The sequence below is a fragment of the Molothrus aeneus genome, chromosome 9, assembly GCF_037042795.1.
Source record: "Molothrus aeneus isolate 106 chromosome 9, BPBGC_Maene_1.0, whole genome shotgun sequence".
NCBI lineage: Eukaryota > Metazoa > Chordata > Aves > Passeriformes > Icteridae > Molothrus > Molothrus aeneus.
This window is the reverse complement of record NC_089654.1, coordinates 433,242-454,822: the sequence shown is the minus strand read 5'-3', so window position 1 is coordinate 454,822 and position 21,581 is coordinate 433,242. Positions and strand designations below refer to the sequence as shown.

Below are 21,581 nucleotides of genomic sequence, written 5' to 3'. Positions count from 1 at the left end.
TAGCCAAGATTTGCAAAACTGGAGGAAAAAAATCAATGTTAGCACAGGCAGAGCAAATTCATTTGCTGATTAATTCAGGGATTGCTGGTATTTTCTTTAGCCCCAATTGTCACTGGCAATACACAGGATGTGGCAACTGTTGAATCTCAAAGCCTTTAGTGTTACTCACAAACCATCCTGAAACCATGGCCAGGCTGGAATTTCATTAAGGACAGGGAGGCATTTTGCTGAAATATCCAATATTAACCCTCATTAAAGAAGTGTAACAGTTAAAAATAAGACACGTGGCCTTTTTCCTCCTGCATCTTCAGTTTTCATTTTCTGGCAGCCTGGGCCCCTTCTTCCCAGTTCCCGCTGCCCCTCCAGCAGCAGCAGCACAGGCTCCCTCCAGATCCTCATGGTCCAGCTTGGCTGGAGAGGTGGGGCTCCCTGGCAGCACAGCACACCCTGAGCTCCTGCTTCACCTGCTCAGTCACCGGTGCCCTGCACAGAGCCTGGGGTGGCACTGTGTCCTGGGGCAGCGGGGATCCCTCCCAGCCCACCCGTGGGGCATTAGGAACCAGCGGATTGGGGAGCAGACCAGGCTGTTGGGGGGTTCCCTTTGTAGGGTGTTGGGGGTTCCCTTGAAGGGGTTTGGGGGCTCCCCTTGCAGGGTGCAGGGGGGTTCCCCTTGCAGGGTGTTGGGGGATTCCCCTTGCAGGGGTTTGGGGGATTCCCCTTGCAGGGGTTTGGGGGTTCCCTTTGCCGGGATTTGGGGGTTCCTCTTGCAGGCTGTTGGGGGGTTCCCCTTGCAGGGGTTTGGGGGTTCCCCTTGCAGGGTGTTGGGGGTTCCCTTGAAGGGGTTGGGGGGGTTCCCCTTGCAGGGTTTTGGGGGATTCCCCTTGCAGGGGTTTGGGGGTTCCCCTTGCAGGGTGTTGGGGGATTCCCCTTGCAGGGGTTTGGGGGTTCCCCTTGCAGGGGTGTTGGGGTTCCCTTTGCCGGGATTTGGGGGTTCCCTTTGCAGGGTGTTGGGGGGTTCCCCTTGCAGGGGTGTTGGGGTTCCCTTTGTAGGGTGTTGGGGGTTTCCCTTTGTAGGGTGTTGGGGGTTCCCCTTGCAGGGTGTTGGGGTTCCCTTTGCCGGGGTTTGGGGGTTCCCTTTGCAGGGTGTTGGAGGATTCCCTTTGCCGGGGTTTGGGGGTTCCCCTTGCAGGGTTTTGGGGGATTCCCCTTGCAGGGGTTTGGGGGTTCCCCTTGCAGGGGTGTTGGGGTTCCCTTTGCCGGGGTTTGGGGGTTCCCTTTGCCGGGGTTTGGGGGTTCCCTTTGCAGGGTGTTGGGGGGTTCCCCTTGCAGGGGTTTGTTTCACAGGCACCTGCTGGTGAGGCTGGCAACCACATGGGAGCCTCTCCTCACCACCCACCCAATTTGAAAGAGTGATGCCAGCAAGGGAGGGAGCTCCAGCACCATGGCCATGCACTACATTCATAGAACTCACGCAGGATGAAGAGGCAGATTGAAATCCTGCAGGTCAGAAATGGACACACAATGTCAGTGCCAGTGTGTCACACCCCGCTGCCTTGGGTGCTGTGTCAGGAGGGAAATCCTGCCCCATCCACACTGCTGGAGTGGTCCCAGCTGCACTGACAACTTCAAAAGCAGTGTAAATCCTTGAGGCTAAATGGGTTGTGCATTTGGTGTGCAGGGTTTCCAGACGAAGCAGCACAGAAGGAAGCAGAATGACCAGTCCTCCTTCCAACCAGTGTCCAAGGCCAGGCTGCAGGGCTCAGAGCAGCCCAGTCTAATGGAGGGTGTCCCTGCCCATGGCACGGGGGTGGAATGAGGTGAGATTTAATGTCCCTTCCAATCCAAACCAGTCTGTTGTTCTGTCATTCCATGAACCAGAGACATCCAAGCAGCTGTGCCAACAGTCCTCCAAGGGTGACCAAGCACTCAGTGCCATGTCAGAAGCATTCACCATTCCTGAGACAGACACAGAGCCTGAGAGCAGCCCCACCACCACCACCACCCTCCTCCTGTAATTACAAAACAAACTATGCAACAAAATAAATGAGGTTGGTAATTTGTTATCGTTCTGCTGCTCCAGCAGCATGCTGAGGGTTGTAAATTAGGTGCTGTATTAAAAATGACAGAATCACTGTGAGTTCTGCACAGAGAGGGGGATTTCACTGAGGTGTTTGTGCATCTCAGCATTTGCACACAGCAACAGCATAGAGGGAAACAGCAACACAGAGACACTGAGAGGCCACGATGCTGCTTAATATTGCACAAGAACAGAAATCTGGGGGGGAATTCTTATGTGGGTGCAGTGTGTGTCGGAGCAGGGTCCTGACAGTGGCAGCAAGGCAGGAAGATGAGGGGAGGTGGCACCAGGTCCCCAGACAGTGGGCAATGGGTAGTGGGCAGACAGCAGAGGGTGGCAGGCAGTGGGCACCCTGAGAAAGCCACGTTCCCACAGGGATCCCTCCTGAGCTGCACTGCTGCTCCTGCAGGAGCAATTTTGAGCCATCCTCTAACGGGTGCATCACCTCTCTGAATGCCCTCTGTCACCTGGCCCGAGGGGCACAAGGAGCCCATAAACAGATGGAGGTGGTCAGAGCCATCAGCTGTGCAGCACCTGGGGAGCAGAGCACCCAGTGCATGCCAAGGGCAGCAGAAGCACAGCAAAAGGGAACCCAGGGACAAAATCCTGGCAGGTCAGGATGATGCTGAGACTGCAGACCAACGCAGCCAGAACAATCCAATGAGCCTGGAAAGCAATAACTGAAGTGCTGTCTGGCTGAAACACACAGAGCAGCAGCTCAGACACTGCTTGTTTATGACCCTTTGCACTTCCCAAAGGGTTTGACTCGGGGTGATCCCACACTCTGAGGCAGGATTACCCTCCCTCCCTCCCTCTGTTCTGCCGAGCACACAGCCCTGTATGGATTATTGAACTCCTCATTTGCCATGCACTCTGGGCAATGGCAATCTGTGTGCTGAGAGGACAACCTGCCGATTACTCAATTTCCATGTGCATTATTAACGTGGCACATCGAGTACACACACATCAACAGCCCACAGAAAACCCTGTTTGCTTCAGACTCACACATTATGCAAAGCAAAGAAATCACTCCAAAGAGGGCTTCCCCCCATTTGTTAGCAGGTTCAATTACTGGGCCACTTAACCTGTTTTAATGTTTATCTCCTTCTTGCTCCACATGAAAGCTTTATTGCCAGCACTACAATCATATAAATATAAGCTAGAGCCTGAGCCTGCTGAAGAGTGTTGGTTCCAGAGCTGAAGTAGAGGAGCACAGCAAGAGTTACTGAATGGGAAGGAGGCCGGCATGCACCATGCTGTGGGGGGATACATCTCCATTGCCATTGCAGGCACAAATTAACTCCTGGGTGTAATTAAAGGTGAAAGGTCTGGTTTAGCTCTCCTGATGCCAACATGACACAGTGAGGCTTAGCAAGGCCCCTGTGCCCCAGCATGCACAGAGAGTCTATCTTTGGTTGTATTTGCCTCTGTCGGTCACACATATCCGAAGGGTTGGTAGAAAAGATGGCCACATCTCATTTCTATCCAGGAATCAGACAGCAGCTTTCATTCAGGCACTGTGCCATTCCCACAGCAAGAAGCAAGGCTGCATTGAGGGCACCCAGTGCCCCAGCAGGGCTGACAAACAGCTCTGGGCACCAGGCTCACCAGGCACTCCTGCCCGCTGCTGCTGGGGCTCCACACGGACAGGTCAGCCCCAGGCTGGCTTTGTCAGCAGGGGCAGAAATTAAACACATCCCACTTCAGCAGCTCTTGGACCACACTGCTTTGGAATGCCCACTACAGCTTGGTCATAAGACATAGAACAAATGCATGTGAAAACTTTAGAAAACTCAACAAAGTAGCACCAAAATTTCAATCTGACTCTGGGACTTTCATGGTGTTCCTTGATTCTCTTTTAGACTTCATGAAATATATGAAATACCTGAAAACTTCTTCCTAAATTTGAAAGAGATATTCATTTAACGAGACACAGAGATGCCATCATGATTTAGTAGAACAATTAATATAAAACCAAAATTTTCAGTAGGCTCACTCAATCACACTCTGTCTTTACATATGTAGAAGAGAAAGATCTACTTATTTGTTCAACACTTCACTTTTCAAAGAGTAACATAATAAGTGAATTGATAAGTAGTGAAAGCATTAACTGTCATATAAAGATTATTACTCTGGTGCTTGGTCATACAATTAAATTTAATGTTTGTTTCTCTGTCTCTGTGCAAGACGATAAGATTTCCCTTGTGAATATCAAAGAAGGGACTGATAATATGAGGACAACTGCTCTGGGTGGCCAATGTAATTCATTACTAACCATGCATGTCATTAAAACTAAATTTTGCAATTACCTTAAGTGACCTCAAATGCTAAGGAAGAAGGTAATATTTAGGTGTGATTACAATAAACATGCATAAAACTATCCCCAAACCAGGTCACCCATTAAAATAAAAAAGAAAAATCAGAACTCATTTGAATAATACTGAGATGTAAAGCTGCCTCAATTTTTTTTGTTGTGTGTTCTGTGATGGACGGTAAGAGAAGTGTGATTACATCCAGAGATATGAATTTATAGTTCTCATTTCTGGATAATACAGCCAGGAACACATTAATAACAACTGAGGATCAATCAAAACCAGAAATGCTTTCTGAAAGAGGGGTAATTGAGAAACAGAAAACTAGACACCTACAACAAATGGTTCTTGAGAGAGAGACATTATTTGTGCAATATGTTGACTGTTATCTAATTAAATAGAGGAAAACATCCTGGTGGCTGGACTCCCAGAAGCCAGCCTGGCAGTTGTTGCTCAGAAGTGCTCATTAGCCACGGAGCCGTGGTGGGCTGGAGCAGCGTGTGAGCCTGCGGAGGAGCTCGGTGACTCAGGAGCTTTGTTCACCCTGGGGAGACAATGAGCGCCTCTCAGAGGAGCAGAATTTGGAGAGCTCAGGGCTGCACCACCAACCAGAGCCTCTAGCACAGATTGTTCCTCTCACCCGTTGGAATTTCTGTGGAATGCTCACTCGCTGCTGTCTCTGGTTACGTGACCAGCCTCAGAGCAGTCTCAGGTATCTGATGGAACATCAGGCTCCAGCGATGACAGCAATGATCACCCTGTCCCCTGCTTCACAGGCTGTGCTTCACAGCTCGCACAAAAACTCTGTGACAGCCCTGACTGCAGCCGGGGCTAATGAGAAATTAGGGAGGCCCTAACAGTAGGAAGAAGCTGATCCATTGAACTCAGCTCAGCTGTAATTGCGCTGTGTGGATGACCAGGCTGTCCTCCCAGCAAAGCTGGGTTCTGTCATGCTGCCCCGCTTGCCTGGGGGCTCTCAGGGCTGCTGCCACATCCTGCAGGCACCAGCTCCTGGTGTAACACTATTCCTGGCTGGTTTTCCAGCCCAAGCTCTTCCTTTCCATTCATTTTTACCACGGCATCCCTGTATACCCAGGCCTCACAGCAGCAAACCACCATTGCAGAGACAACTGAGCACTGCCACACTTACTGAATCCATTGAATGCTTCCTTGATCACCTGAATTGTTGGTGATCCAAACTCATTTAATGTCCCCAGGAGATTCAGTTCATCAAGGTGGTACAATATGTGATCTACAGGATGTGACTGGTGCTGTTAAATTGACTACAAGATAATTAGATGCTAATGTCACCACTGTGTCAAGACGACAAGAATGTCACCCTCTACCACATCTGTGTAATTTCTGAGTGACTGCAATGTCACCTTGGAGGTTGTGTAAGGCACTCTGATGGCATGACTGCAGGGCTGCCCCATGCAGGGTGGGCTGTTCAGGTGTGAGCAGGCACCATGAGCACTGCAGGGCTGGAAAACTGTCTCACCTACCACAGCACAAAGCCTGCAGCCAAGGGTGAGGACATAAATGCTGGCCTCAAACACGTTAATTAATGTCCCTCTGAAGAATGAGGACAAAACCTGAGATATTCTTCTACACTCCCTATTTAAATGCCAAAGACACATAGAATTATGGAATCACTTGCTTGGGTTGAAAGGGGCCTTTCACGTCCGGCCACAGGCAGGAACACCTTCCACTGTCCCAGGTGCTCCCAGCCCCAGTGTCAGCCTGGCCTTGGGCACTGCCAGGGATCCAGGGGCAGCCACAGCTTTTCTTGGCAGCTTGAGCTTTCTGAGCTCTCCCCCAGCCCAGACACCTGGATTTCTCCCAAGGTGGATTTGGGTGACAGCTGCCTCTGGGGAGCCCCATCTCCTCACACCTGCAGGCGTCCCCCCCAGCTGCAGCCACAGGAGCCCAACACCAGCCCCTGTGCAAACGGGGAAAGCCCAGGCAACAACAAACACCTGGTGTGACAAGGAGAGGCTCTTCACAAGGAACTCCACGCTGGCAGCAAGGACTTCACACGGATGATTCCATTTCTGACTCCTCAGTGAAGCAGCTGCAATAAAAGGCTGCAATAAAAGATTTCAATGGCCTTTGCAGCATCTGGACCAAGACCAGCTCTGGTCCCACGTGATCTAATGAGAGGGTAAATGAGAGTTCAGCACCCACCATGCATCCATACCTTCTGCTTTTATGGGGTCTGATATGTAGAAACTGTTCTCTTCTCTACCACAAACCTGAAGTCATTTAATCTCAGCTGGATCTTATCGGCTATGATGTACCCCTCAGTTCTTTGACACAGAAATCAAAGAAAACACTCGAAATAAAAGTAGACAGACATTGTACAACAGACGAAGGGGTTATCAATAAAATATTATGAACTTTAAATGCACAAATATAGTCCAGAATCCCATTCTTTTTTTTTTTTTCTCAAATAAAAAGCTGTTACAGACAGATGCCCTGTTCATAACAAAGATCATCAGGACGAGCCCTTTGGCCTACAACAAACCCATTCATACCTCCCCTGGCCTTGAATTTAATTGAGGAGTCAATATTGGCCTTGGTGTTTTAATTATACTCTGAAAACTTTCCTAATTACGGGCATGTAGAATGGATATGGGCACCTAGAAGTGCAGACAATCTCTGTCTTATAAATCTATTTCCCTGTGGTTTATGAGATCTGGGCACGTGCATCACCTCCAGCTCCCCTCCAGCACCTCCAGTTCCTGTCCAACACCTCCAGCTCCCCTCCAGCACCTCCAGCTACCACCCAACACCTCCAGCTCCCTCCAGCTCCTGTCCAGCACCTCCAGCTCCCCTCCAGCACCTCCAGTTCCTGTCAAACACCTCCAGCTCCTGTCCAGCACCTCCAGCAACCACCCAACACCTCCAGCTCCCACCCAACACCTCCAGCTCCCACCCAACACCTCCAGCTCCCCTCCAACACCTCCAACTCCCACCCAACACCTCCAACTCCCCTCTAACACCTCCAGCTCCCACCCAACACCTCCAGCTCCCACCCAACACCTCCAGCTCCCATCCAACACCTCCAGCTCCCCTCCAACACCTCCAGTTCCTGTCAAACACCTCCAGCTCCCCTCCAACACCTCCAGCTCCCCTCCAACACCTCCAGCTACCACCCAACACCTCCAGCTCCTGTCCAACACCTCCAGCTCCCACCCAACACCTCCAGCTCCCATCCAACACCTCCAGCTACCACCTAACACCTCCAGCTCCCCTCCAACACCTCCAGCTCCCCTCCAACACCTCCAGCTCCCACCCAACACCTCCAGCTCCTGTCCAGCACCTCCAGCTCCCCTCCAACACCTCCAGCTCCCACCCAACACCTCCAACTCCCCTCCAACACCTCCAGCTCCCACCCAACACCTCCAGCTCCCATCCAACACCTCCAGCTCCCCTCCAACACCTCCAGTTCTTATCCAACACCTCCAGCTCCCACCCAACACCTCCAGCTCCCCTCCAGCACCTCCAGCTCCCATCCAACACCTCCAGCTCCTGTCAAACACCTCCAGCTCCTGTCCAGCACCTCCAGCTCCCCTCCAACACCTCCAGCTCCTGTCCAACACCTCCAGCTCCCATCCAGCACCTCCAGCTCCTGTCCAACAGCTCAAGATCCCAGGGCCATGGCCTGTGCCCACAAACACCATTTATCCATGCATGTGACCAGTTAGGTACATAATTACCACTTTATATTCACTCTCAGCTGGAGCTTTTGAGTGCTGGGCATGTTCAGAGGCTTGACACTAAAACATGCAGAGCAGTGCATTAAGGCATCAAAAAGGGTAACTTAAAAGTCATTGCCATGGCTACATGACAACTTATTTTGCAGTATAATATGTTCTATGAAATATGTATGATCCTATTCAATATATATCATTTGTTTTTAGCCTTTCATTTCTGATAATAGCCTTTTAATGATAATCATGGTCTTTTAATGACTGTAATAATTAGACTCTTATAAATCAACAAGTTTTATGTTAAATATGCTGAAATCCTTTAAAAATATTTATTTTTCTCTGCAGTTTAGAAAGTGCTTTGCTCTTTTGCAGTGTCTGGAATCTCTTTAGAATCACATTAAAAAGTCTTCCGGGAGCCTCACTTCCTTCCCTGGCTGCCAAAGACTCCTCATATCTTTTTCTTCTTCCTTTAAGGATGTGATAAAGACAAGAAAAATCAAGCACCCATTTTTTGCATCTAAAATGTAATTGGTAACATTCTTCATCTTTTTACTAACCAGAAACCATTAAATCTTGGTCCTGAAGTTGTAAACAAGGGTCTCAGGAGAGCAACACAACAGTGAAGTTGCTCCATACCCATCATCTCCCAGCACCACTGGCTCCTGGATGTCCATACAACCAACAATAGCTCTTTGTAGACTTTGCTTTTTTCCTTTCAGAGCCAATATTAGGCAGCTTTGTAATCTATAACTTCCCCATTCTTCAAAAACCCACATCTTTCATTCTTTCTTGGTGAAAAATATTGAGAGCTGTCAGTGAGGTCATATATCCAGAAGGGAAACTCATGGTTCATTCGATCTTGCAGCGCCCCAGATTACACAGGGAGGTTTAATTTTACATCTAACAGTTACTCATTTCAACACAGCTTTGTTAGACTTTTATTAAAGACAGGGATGGAAAAAGAGAGAACTATTTGTAATTCTCTCTACTTTTTTCTACTTTTAAAGGGAAAGCTATATGCTGTGGAAGTTTTCCCACGTGTCTGCTCCCTGACACAGACCTGACCCATCTCCTCTGTGGGTCATGCAAGAGTCTAGATTAATTGTTTTTCAAATAAATAGGAAATACAGCAAAAAGTTTGAAATGACCAGCACATTGCTTTGTGCCTGCCCTCCTGGAGCCTGCCCTGCACACCCCCAACAGCAGGATGACCAGGAGACAGAAGGCACATTTTGGCCTGGCCCAAGGCCAGCACATTTGGTCAATATAGGTTCTAACTTTTTCAATTATGAAAAACTCAGTTTAAGCAATAATTATAGCAGATCCCCTCTATATAGTAGCAATGGAAGGAGAACACTGTCACAATTGCCTATGGCAACAACTTGAACAAAAATGGGTTAGAGGGGAAAGAACATAAATAGGATGAGACACACATGCCTGAATTTGAAAGGAAGAAAGACAGTTTGTACCTAATGCATTAGAGAAATTGCTCCAGAAGAGCTCAGTGAGCCCTGGGCTTATCTGTCCCACACAGGACATGGCACACAGGCTCCAGTGGAGTTGCTGGAGCACTGGCCAGTCCCAAAAGCAGAAGAAAACCTCTCTTCTTTCTCTGTTTCCTTCCCTGCCTTTGAAGAAAAAATTCCCAAAAGACATTTGTGCAACCAATAGACAATAACATATTTATAACAAATAAGTGCAACAGAAACAAAGGCGATGTATTAAAGGAAAAAAGTGCAGTATTGAAAAGGGAAAGTGCTGGGAATGAACAGAAAATAAGAATATTGATGCTGCTGCCAGGAGCAGTACAAAATAATCATTCCTGTCTTCCTGCATCAGCATCACTGTTCAGGGAGCACACCTGGAGAATGCAAAGCCAGTTTTTGCTACGGGCCCCTCATTTCCATACAAGTACAAAGCCACAAGGTCAGACCTCGATGGGCGCCAGGAGTCAGCCCTGCTCAGGGTCCCCCAGGCTGGCCCAAGGTGGCTCCTCCAAGGGGCTGAGCCTGTGCCCAGCTGAGCTGCAGCATGAGGCCACCACCCTCGCCAGGGCAACCCAAGGGGAGATCCTCGGGTGGCTTCAATAGCAAACAACAAGCCCAAGCATTTAAAAACAAACAAACAAGGGAAAAAACCCAACAAAACAACAACAACAAAAAAAAGCAACATTTCTCAGGTACATTTGCTATCAGGGAACTTGGGTCCAATCCTATCAATCCTACTAAAAGTATCATCATTTTTAGTGTAAAGCCTGGGTTACAGGACCTCATGTTCCTGTCAGAACAAACCAACCCCATCCCCCTGTCTTGCTCTTTCATGTCTCAGGCCCAAAAATCACACTACAGTCAGAAACAGACACCTTCTCCCACTCACTGAACACTACACTGGAGTCTTTCTACTGAACTCCTCCACTCTGCTTCTCACCAGACATTTCTCAAAGAGTCATTTACACTAGGAGTAATAGTTATCAAATATTTGGTGATTATATCAAAAATAGAAACTTGTACACAACATTGTAATGATAATACATTGGACTTCTGCTAGCATCTCCTCCATACTTTTTGAAAGTTTTAGTGTGGTTAGGGTTGGGTTGGTTTTTTAAAAAAAGACTGAATGTATGGTGCCATCTCCTGGACAGTATAACCTAATCTACCACCAGTTAAGTGTTTTTCTCAAAAAACCTTGAGAGGCATTTGATTTTACTTCCCTACAGTTCACAGAATCACAGACAGGTTTGGGTTGGGAAGGACCTTAAAGTCCACCCATTCCCCACTCCCTGCCATGGCAGGGACACCTTCCACTGTCCCAGGTGCTCCCAGCCCCAGTGTCCAGCCTGGCCTTGGGCACTGCCAGGGATGCAGGGGCAGCCCCAGCTGCTCTGGGCACCTGTGCCAGGGCCTGCCCACCCTGCCAGAGAGGAATTTGTCCCTAATCTCCAATCTAAATCTCTCCTCTTTAGTTTAAAACCATTCCCCCTTGTCCTTTCACTATCTGCCAATGTGAAAAGTCACTCTCCCCCTTTTCCTAAGTTCCTTTAGAGACTGGCAGGGGCTCTGAGCTCTCCCTGGAGCCTTCTCCTCTCCAGGTGAGCATCCCCAGCTCTCCCAGCCTGGCTGCAGCTCCGTGGCCTCCCATGGACTCTCCAGCAGCTCCAGGTCCTGAGCTGGGGATGCCAAAGCTGGGCACGGTGCTCCAGCAGCCCTGCAGTGCCAGCTTGCCCGCCCCAGAGAAGGGAGAAGACAACCAACACCCAGCCCATAATGTGACAGCTTAGCTTCAGACTGTTTGTATATAGGGAGAGAGACACTTTTTTCCTGGGCTTTGTAAATTTATTTCTAGCAGGTATCAATGTCTGTTTAATTCTAACATACTGCCCCATGGGACTCATTAGCAGTTTAACAAACTGTCCAGGTACAAACACACTGCAGATAAAAAGACAGAATCTTAAAATATTGTATGTATGCCTACAAAAATAATCTGGGTGAATGATGAAGGGTGTCAGGGAAGTGCTCAACCAAATCAAACATTGAAAACATTCCTGAGATGGACTGTTTAAATATTAAATACCCTGAACTTCTGCAAATGTCAAACAGGAGAAATGATGGAATGCTATTTTTCCTAATCTGTTTCCCACTGTAATTATGGACTCTATACTCCAGCTAAAAAGATTATTTATCTTCTGCTAAGCATTTCAATTGCTTTGTCTCCAATAAATTGAGGATATTACCTTTGACTGGTATCTAAGCCCAGCACAGTCACAGCTGATGTGCCTAGAAAATATTTAACATTTTTCTTACATACTACTTTAATAAACTGTTTATAAAATGTTTCACTTCTATTTTTGTGGAAGTTATTTTACCAAATTATGTATTGCTAAAAAAAATAATTTCTTCTACCCAGATAGATTTTAAGGAAGAAAAGCTTATTTACAGACAAATGGTCTGAATTGTATCCCCTTTTTTTATAACACCACCAGTGTAACAATATTTATATTAATATAAAGTAGTATACAAATAACAACACATGTAAGTTATTTTTCCATGAGCTGACCTGGCCACCAGCATGCAGTGGGGACATTTCCACTGTGACACAGATACACAGATAATTTATGCAAAATAAACCCAAACCATACGTAACTGCATGTGTGAGAACTGGGAAACTAATCAAGTCGAGACAGCACTAATGAGCGCTGGCAGGCAGGAACACGGGCTGTGCCAGGCGTGGGGACAGAGGGGAGGGAAGGACTCATCCGTGGGAACGGAGCAGGGCCATGCTCTGCAGATCCGGGGCACGGAGTCACAGGATCAGTGAGGCTGGAAAGCACCTCCAGGACCACCGGGTCCCACCTGTGCCCCAGGCCCACCTGTCCCCAGCCCTGAGTGCCACCTCCAGGGGTGGGCACTGCAACCCTCCCCGGGCAGCCCCTGCCAAGGCCTGACCCCCTTTCAGTGAAGAAATTCTTCCTGCATGGCACAAGCCAGCACCACATGTGTTTATTTTTGCCACCTGAACCATGTAGGCATTTCCTCCCATTTTTATGCAGCATTCAAAATCTAGTTCTAAGGAAAAGGACCAGAAAGAGCACAGATTCACAGCACTTACCAACACATTTAATTCACCTTGAAATACCAGATATTTACTGTTCTGGGTGGGAGTATAGGAAATCTGAGCTAAATCAGAGACTTGACTTTAGCAGTTATTTTTTGTTACTATTTAAGCCAGGCAAAGCTGAGCAGCGGGTCTGATGTTACAGGTCCATCACTGCTGAGAACAAGCAGTTTCTCACTGTGCCTCTGCAAGAGCTTAGATTACAAAAATTACATAAAATCTCAGCACTTTCATAAATATTCAGGGCTTGAGGATTTTGCATCTGAGGTGCTGGAGGGACTCGGGCTCTTCCACTGGCAGCATAGCTCACACCACGGGTGCGGGAAACCTCTCCCTCACACAGCTTGATGGGATTTGGTGGAATAAGCGTGCTCAGAAACAAATGCCTGTACTTGTTTTTTACTGCATTACTCTAGCACAGCAGCAAGCATCACCTGTTCAGTGATAAATTTAGCTCGGGTTGTGTCCCGTTATCACAGCACAAGTGAGGTGCCAGCGCTGCGGGGCTGTGCTGGAGGTGCACTGCCAGCCCGTGGAGCGGGCACATCCCGGGGATGCTGGGTGCATCATCCAGAGATACTGCACAGCCCAGCCAGGGGCCACAAATCTGCGGGGCCTGGAGAACCTGGGCGCTGGGCAGAAAAAGGACTCCCGGAAAAGCCAGGACTGCTGGGCAGCATTGCTGTCAGCAATGAAAACCCGGTACAAAAGAGCAGAGGTGTAGTTCCAGCAGAAGAGGCGATCGTCCTTACTGGAGTGGGTCAGAGCACAAGGAAGGATCAAAGGGATCTTTGGGGTGTGCATTGCTCTGATTAGGACTGTTATCACCTGCATCACAGCCTCACACCGAGGAAGCACAGTGAAGCATTTATCTTTTTTTCTTTAATCTTCTCTGTCAGCGATTTACAATCACGAAAAACTATGGATTTATCGTACATTTTTTAACTTCATAAATTCCTTTTTTTTTTCTCAGTAGCTCCTATTGTGCTTTTACAGCTACTTTTTATTGTAAGATTTGTGTATAATGAGATCTTATCACAGCAAAGCCTTCTTTCATTCCCCTCTGACTGCATTTGGTATCTGTAATCTCAACAGACTCTGAATACAAACGGAACCCGCAGATCAAAACCCACAATATCCGAGGCAAGGAACCGCAGAGCGAAAAATCTTCAGCAGGAAAAACCTTCAGCTGTGTGACTCCTGCCAGTCGCTATCAGAGAAAGCAGGCGCTATTAGCCTGGTAGGTGCCGCTCCCCAGCTCCCAGCGCTGCCCCGAGTGCTGCAGGTGCGGCCGGGACAGCCCCAGCAGGGCGGGTGAGCCGGGCAGACGTCAAAGGGCGAGTTCGGGAGCCATTCGGACTCTGCTCCTCACCGGATTTACAAACCGGGCACCCGCCTGTACCCCCGGACGGTGCAGGGAGCGGCCCCCGAGCCGAGCCGAGCCCAGCCCAGCCCAGCCCAGCCCCGCCCCGCCCCGCCCCGCCCCACAGAGCCAGAGCCAGAGCCAGAGCCCAGCCCGGAGCCCGGAGCCCGGAGCCCGGAGCCGCCCCGGCCCCGCCCGGCCGGGCGGTCCCGAGGGTTCTGCCCGCCCCCGCCCCGCCGGCGCTTCCGGGCCGCGCTCCGGGCCGGGCCCCGGCGCTCCGCTCCGGGCATGGGGGAGCGCAGCGCGGCGCGGCGGGAGGACACGGGCCGGCGGCTGGCGCGGTTCGCGGCGCTGCGAGGTGCGGCGGGCTGGGGGCGGCCCGCGGGGTCGGGCCGGGCCAGGCCGTGTCCCGCGGCGCCGGGCCGGGCTAGGCCGTGTCCCGCGGCGCCGGGCCGGGCCAGGCCGTGTCCCGCGGCGCCGGGCCGGGCCGGGCCTGGCCGTGCCGGCGGAGGCTGAGCGGGGCCGTTCCCGCAGGCGCGGCCGCCCGGGCCGGCGAGCTGTGGGACGTGGTGGTGCTGACGGCGGCGGACGCGGCGCAGGCGGGCGCGTTCCGGGAGCAGCTGGCGGAGAAGCTGCGGCGGGAGCAGCTGCCCAGGACCGTCCGGTACCTCGTGTGCGCCGACCCGCCGGGGCCCAGGATCGGTGCGTGCGGCTGCGGGGGCTCCTGCGCGGCCGGGCCGCTCCGCATCCCCGCGGGCCGCGGCTCCGGACAGCGCCAGGGGCTCGGTGTGGGGACAGCGGACATCGGGGCCGCGGGAGCGCACGTGGGACCGTGCTGGTGCTGGGGAACGGGCTCTGCCGCTCCTCAGAGCGCGTCCTCCGGGTGTGGGATAGCACTAACGCGTGTGTTGCACATTCGTACTTACCTTGACCTGGTTATTTAAACAGTCTGATTATGTTTTAGTACACTACCCAGTGGTGATGTAAAACTGGTCTCGCTGCTCATAATACCATCCTGTAAGTCTTAATTCCTGTTCACTTTGATGTATAAATTAAGTAATCTCAGTATTATCTGCGGTGTAGAGTAATATGCAGAGGTTAATTCTCAGGAATCTGGCGGTTTTAAGTTGCATGAGCTCATAAAATATCCCAAACCATTCCCTCAGATCCCAAACGTTTCTTATTTCCATACTGTAAATGTCAGGAATATTTCTGAACGCTGCCTTGAATCCATTAGTAGGCTTTTATGTGACTTGTTTCTTACAGGAGCTGGTTTTTGTGGCTGAGTTATGGCCTGTTTGATTGATTAAATGCTTCAAATGGTGGGGCTGTGCAGAGGTGACTGGGAGGGGAAATCAGAGAGATTTCCCTGGAGCTGTCTGCTCAGGACGCCGTCCCCTCAGAGAGCACAGGCTTCCAGAGGGACTGTCCATCAGCGTCTGTGTGTGATCTTATCAACCATGATATGGTAGAAAGACTATCCCATCTCTCTGGCTGGGCACCAGTACACCTCTCCTGTCAGAACGGGTGTTACTGGAGCTCTTCTCACAGATGCTAAAATACTTTTTCTTTAGGAAATGGTGGATCAACTCTTCATGCTCTTCGGTGCTTGGAAGAGCAGTATGGTGATCAGTGGACTTCCTTCACTGTGCTGCTAATCCATTCTGGTAAATTCAGTTTTATATATTTTACTATAAAGTGATACCTTTTATTTTGTTCTTCCTTAAAATAATAAAGTGGCAGAGGAGCTGGAGTTCCAAAATACTGTTCCCTGAGAAAAGTAACCCATGTGTCTGATCATTTGAAATTAGGTTGGCGCTTGCCAGATATTACTGTCACTTCAGCATTTCTTCTCAGCACTAAAGTTGCTCAGTCAGTGAGAAAGATGTGATTCACAGATGTCATTTAAATTTCTGCCTTGAAACATCCATTTAAGGAACACAACCCTCTCTCAGGGGACCTTGGGCTCCTCATGCTTCTGGACAGGCTGAATACGTGCCTTCTTATCCACTGAGTCAGGCCACTTGCAGATGTGGGAGAACATCAGTGCTGCAAAGGAGAAAGAAACCAAGTGATAACAAGTATTGTGACCAAACCTTTGCCTTTTTGACTCATCACTGGCTTAAAATTCCCATCAGGAATGAGGTGGTTCTCCTTCAAGCAAAAAGCGGGTAACGTTTGCTTTTGTCACTTCAGCAATAGATAGCTCTGAAACAAAAAGGTAACAAAGTCAATCACAGTTTTAATATGAGCTAAATAAGGCAGGCTGGGATTTTGGACATAAGGTTGGATGTGCTCTGAGACTTGGTGTATGACCAAACTGAGAGGTTGTTAACGCTTTTGTGTACCTGTGAAATAGGTGCCTAGTTTTAGTTTTTTGCTCACTTACGTACAGTGTCTCTGTGGAACTAAAAGAGTCTTTTTCCAGGTGGTTACAGCCAGCGTTTGCCAAGTGCAAGTGCCCTGGGCAAGATCTTCACAGCCCTGCCGTTGGGCGAGCCCGTGTACCAGATGCTGGAGCTGAAGCTGGCCATGTACATCGACTTCCCCCGTCACATGAAACCAGGAGTCCTCGTCACGTGCTCGGATGACATAGAGCTGTACAGCACTGCAGTCACAGAAACCATCACCTTTGATAAACCTGGCTTTACTGCCTTGGCTCACCCCTCAGATCTGGCAGTCGGGACCACGCACGGGGTGTTTGTGCTAGATCCGTCCAGTTTTTCAGGAAAGGGAGGACTGGAATATGGATCATGCTATCGTTTCCTGCACAAGCCTGATGTGGAGACCATGCAGCAGAGTGGTGCAGTGTGTGTGAGGGGGGATCGCCCTCAGCTCAGCTCCCCTGGGAGCTGCGGAGACTCGGCCACAGCCTCGGAGTGTGTGTACACAGACAGCGTATTCTACATGGACCACAGCACTGCCCAGCAGCTGCTGGAGTTCTATAAGCAGATGGGCACTCTTGGCTGTGAAATAGATGCATATGGTGACTTTCTCCAGGCCCTGGGGCCTGGAGCCACTCCAGATTACACCAAAAACACAAGTAATGTCTCCAAGGAGGACTCAGGGCTGGTGGCAGTGCGGCAGCAGCTGTACTCCCTCCTGCAAGGCACCGCCCTAAATGTCATAGTCCTCAACAACTCCCAGTTCTACCACATCGGGACTACTCAGGAGTATTTGTTTCATTTTACTGCTGAGAGCAAACTGAGATTAGAGCTTGGCTTGCAGCCTGTGGCTTTTAGCATCTTCCCTGACTCAGCCAAGACCTTGGATCAGCTGAGCATCATCCAGAGCATCCTTGAGCCCGGGTGTGTAATAGAGCCTGGCTCTGTCATTGAGTACTCCAGAATTGGGCCTGAAGTCTCAGTAGGGAAAGGCAGCATTGTTAGTGGGTGCTACATAAATTTCAATGTAGACATACCCTCAGACTGCTTCCTGAGTTCAGTAAGCGTGAAGATTACTGATCGAGTGGAGTATGTCACCATGGTGTTCGGTGTAGGCGACGACTTGAAAAAGGGTGTGAAATTGCTGTCAGATATACACTCCCTCCAGTTTTTTGGAGTCAGCTTACCAGAATGCCTTGACCTCTGGAGCTTAGAGGCTTCGGACCAGCTCTTCTCCAGTGACGACACGCGTTTGGGGCTGTGGACTGCAAGGATTTTCCCTGTTTGTTCTACTCTGAGTGAATCAGTTAGGATGTCACTGAACATGCTGAATTCTGTGCAGCACAAGTCAGCTTTCAAACTGAGAGGCTTTCAGCTTTTGTCTGTTGAAGAAATGCTCACCTACAAAGATGTGGAAGACATGCTGAAGTTTAGGAAGCAAATTTATGATGAAATCTGCCTACAAAGACAAAAAGAGAAGTCTGATTATAGAATGAACGGTACTTGATCAAACCTCGGGTTTTCATTTGTGGACAATTGATTACTTCCTTGCTTGTAAGAATCCTAAGGGAAAAGTACACAAATCTCTGATCTCATTGAAGTAGAAATTAAGGAATTGCATAACATTAATAAAGCAGCAAATGCAAATAAAGTGCTCTTTTGCACTGCAGGGAAATATTTCAGATCTAAAAACAGTATTTGGTGACCTTTGTGGGTTGGATGTTATGTCTTGTAGTTTTTTGTCAGAATACAATAGAGAAAAAAAATGTCTATTTGGCTGAAAACAGCTTTAAAAGCTTTTAAAGGGTAGAATATTAGCAATGTGGAATAATACAACAACTTATGTTTCCCTCTTTTTATGCTGCCATTTTGCAATACAGTTTCAAACAGTAGTTAGGTGGAGGTAAAATGATTAAAAGTGCTTTTAATTCAAGACATCTTGTCATGGACATTAATAAATTTTTCTCTTTTGTTTCATAACTTTTTATTCTTTCCTGGTTTTTGTCAGAAGAAAAAAGATTGGCATGAGTGATTATTCTTCCCCTTGTGACTCATAGTACTGGGGTCAACACCAGTCATCAAGACATATTGATTTATTTTTTTTCTAGTAGTTGTTGGAAGCTGGCAGTGTGATGGAGAAGCTGCCAGCTCTTTGTTACCTGTGGATTGACGGATGTGTGCCATGCAAAAAGCAGCACCTTGTCTTTCTCTAAACTGATCTGTTGCAGTCTTTGCTGTCCTTGGTGGGGCAGAGCAAAAGCCAGAAAAGTTTGTTGCAAGTGGCCCCACAGTGCATATCTTCTGACAAACCCTCTTCCCCTTCTCCCCTTTCTGCAAATAAAGTTAATATTGAAGTCCTCCTCTTTCTACTTCAGATGCCCAAGATCCAGGGCCAAACAGATAAATCATCTGGTTTTAGGAGTATGCTGTGCAGTGTATCAGCATGATTTGGCTGTAAGTGTGATGCATCTTTTTCTCTTGAAAGTCTCTGTGGGTTTTCATGTTTTATTTAATGTCTCATGATGACAGTGTTTATCTCCCTGCTGACTGAAATCCCAAATGACACCTTTCTTATGCCACCTACGAGGCAGCAGAGTAACGTCCCCTGAGTATTACCCACCCTTCTTTAACTGGCAGCAGGTTTCTTCTTCATTAATAAACCTTCCAAGAAGAAATACAAAGAAGTTAAATGTGGAGGTTGGGAATTGCTGGAGTTGGCTTCAAAGGAGGAGAATTTCTGAGCAAATAGAGAGTCTAAAAGTCAGTATGAATTATTAGTTAAACAATGGAAGCAGTAGGTTTGCGAACACTCAAGTCTAAGATAAGCCCTTTAAGTCAGAAATGAAAGTAGTCATAGAGCATGGAGTTGTGGTTTGTATATCATCCTGTTTGCATGATTTATTAATCTATTGCTGCACAAAAGATTTTAGGAGAAACATGTTTGATGCAGGCTTTGCATCTTGAGTTGGAGACCAAACTTTCGTACAGACTTCCCTGAGGGTTGCTGTGCTGCCAGCTGAGTTTTCTGAGAGTTTGGTAACAGCGAAATGCATCCTTTTAACATGGTTATCCACTTTAACTGTTACAATTTCATTTGTTCTGAATTCCAGGTATTGATTTCATTACTGAAAGCAAACTGGATAAAAATAGGAAGTGGATTTGTTTCTGGCACAGAAGTATTGGGAGAATGAGGAAAAATGGTGACGGAACAACTTGTGGAAAAGGTTGCGGTAGGTCAGGCCAGCAGCAGCTGCTGTGGTTTAGGGAGCAGTGTGAATTCCAAGGCAAAAAAATGCAGCGTCATCCTGGTGGTAGCCATGGACTAGCACAGCTAGCCCCCAGGTCGGATCTTGAGGCAAAGGTTTTAATGAAAAAAGAAAGTCTGTTGTAATGGAATAAGCATGGATTTACCAGGTAAGAAACATTGCACTGCTTTAATTCTGTGTGTCACCCCCTGCTTTCCTCTTACTCTGAACATTTTTGTCTCAAATTGAGAAGGCAGATTTTGGTCAGTATTAGCCCTGGATAACATCAGCAGGTTTAATGGATTACTCAACAGGTATGGGAATATCTGTTGGTGTACCATTCTTCATTTTTACACGGCAATCAAGTTTAATATAAAAGGTTATGAAGAACATTACAATATATATGTTATTTATAGACAGTTATATTAGTTATTTTCACCTATGATATATTCAAAAGCCACGTGGATGTGGCACTTGGAGACAGAGGTTAGTGGTGGCCTTGGCAGTACCAGGGGAATGGTTGGACTTGATGGTCTGGGAGGGCTTTTCCAGTCCAAATGCTTCTTTGATCGTACAGTTCTCTGTATTGCAGCTATTTATGAAGTGTGTACATTTTTAGCTATAACAAATTGCAGTCCTTACAGCAAGGGTCATGCTACAGTGTGAGTACATCTTATTAAAATCAGAAAGCCTGCAGAGCAGACCCTTCCTGACAACAATAATCGAAGGCTGAGGTATTCAATCCATGTATGTTTTTTTATCTGTGTTGCATTTACAGCTTCAGGTAATCTTTGTATTCCACAGCCAGCTGTTAATGTAGATGACAACAATTTTCTCATGCAGCTGGCTGGGATAAGTGTGTCCCAGGGACACTGAGAAACTTGCGCAAGGCCACCCAGTAAAACTTCACAGCAAGGTCAGCAATTTGGGGGTTGCTGGTTTCCAGTACCAGGCTCTTAAAACAAGACCATCACAGCATCCTGGCCCATAATTTTCCTGCAGTCTGAGTGATGAAGGATGCAGTCATGAGAGTGCCAGGCATGCAGGCCTCTGAGGATGTGAGTCATCTTCTGAAACCTAGAGTTTGATTTGGGCTGATCCTCACAGTTTCCCAGATGGGTGCAATGTTCATATATCCTCTAGATCATTGCCTGGCTCCATCTATCCTGAAATGCAATTCGGGCTGGTACAATCTCAAACAAACTCAAGATGAGCTTTTAATGATTTTTTTCATGTCAGCTTTCTTTATTCAATTAGTTTTGCTGTGTAGTGCAATAATAGGGCTCATAATGAACATGATTGCAATGATTTCCCTGAATGCCTTGAGCACACACCGTGATCAGCAGAGGTTTAGCCCTGCTGTCTGTGTTATCCTGAAACCTGAGAGGGGGTATTTCAGTGACCTTTGGTGCAGGAAACTGAAATCTGAGAAATTGGGCACTTAACAAAGAGCACAAGGGAGGGGAGCTGAAATAAAAATGAGCAGCTGAGAAGAATCTGTGCCAGAAGGATTTGGGGAGCTGACGAGAGGAAGTAAGCTCCAAGGATCAGTTGGATCTGCAGAGCAATGTTCGTGCCTTGTCAGGGTGCTTTTGCTCAAGCTCAGAAGTTCCAGCCTCCTCTCGTTCCCAAACCTCTGATGTAAGAGCTTTGTTTTTTGCTCTCTGCACTTGTGCCCCCATGCAAAGGCCTCTCTAATGTTGTGAGAGCAAAAATAACAGCGCAGTGCTGCTGTACCCTCTGTTCCTCTGCTGCCACGGGGGAGCCACTGCAAACACCTGCTCCTTACAAGGGCCAGGGTTCCTCCACTTTCTTCTTGAAAACTCGTGTTTTCTTTTAGCACCCTTTTCATTTCCTGGACATATCTGAATGTCAC

At 48.3% G+C, this 21,581-nt stretch overlaps 1 protein-coding gene across 1 annotated transcript; it reads left to right on the top strand.

The window, feature by feature from the left end:
• The first annotated feature begins 14,364 nt into the window (after positions 1-14,364).
• Positions 14,365-18,440, top strand: FPGT (fucose-1-phosphate guanylyltransferase). The gene is made up of 4 exons (XM_066555837.1): positions 14,365-14,434; positions 14,611-14,778; positions 15,651-15,743; positions 16,505-18,440. Exons 1-4 carry the CDS (start codon positions 14,365-14,367, stop codon positions 17,965-17,967), a joined length of 1,794 nt encoding a protein of 597 aa, XP_066411934.1. The 3' UTR covers positions 17,968-18,440.
• The last annotated feature ends 3,141 nt before the right edge of the window (positions 18,441-21,581 follow it).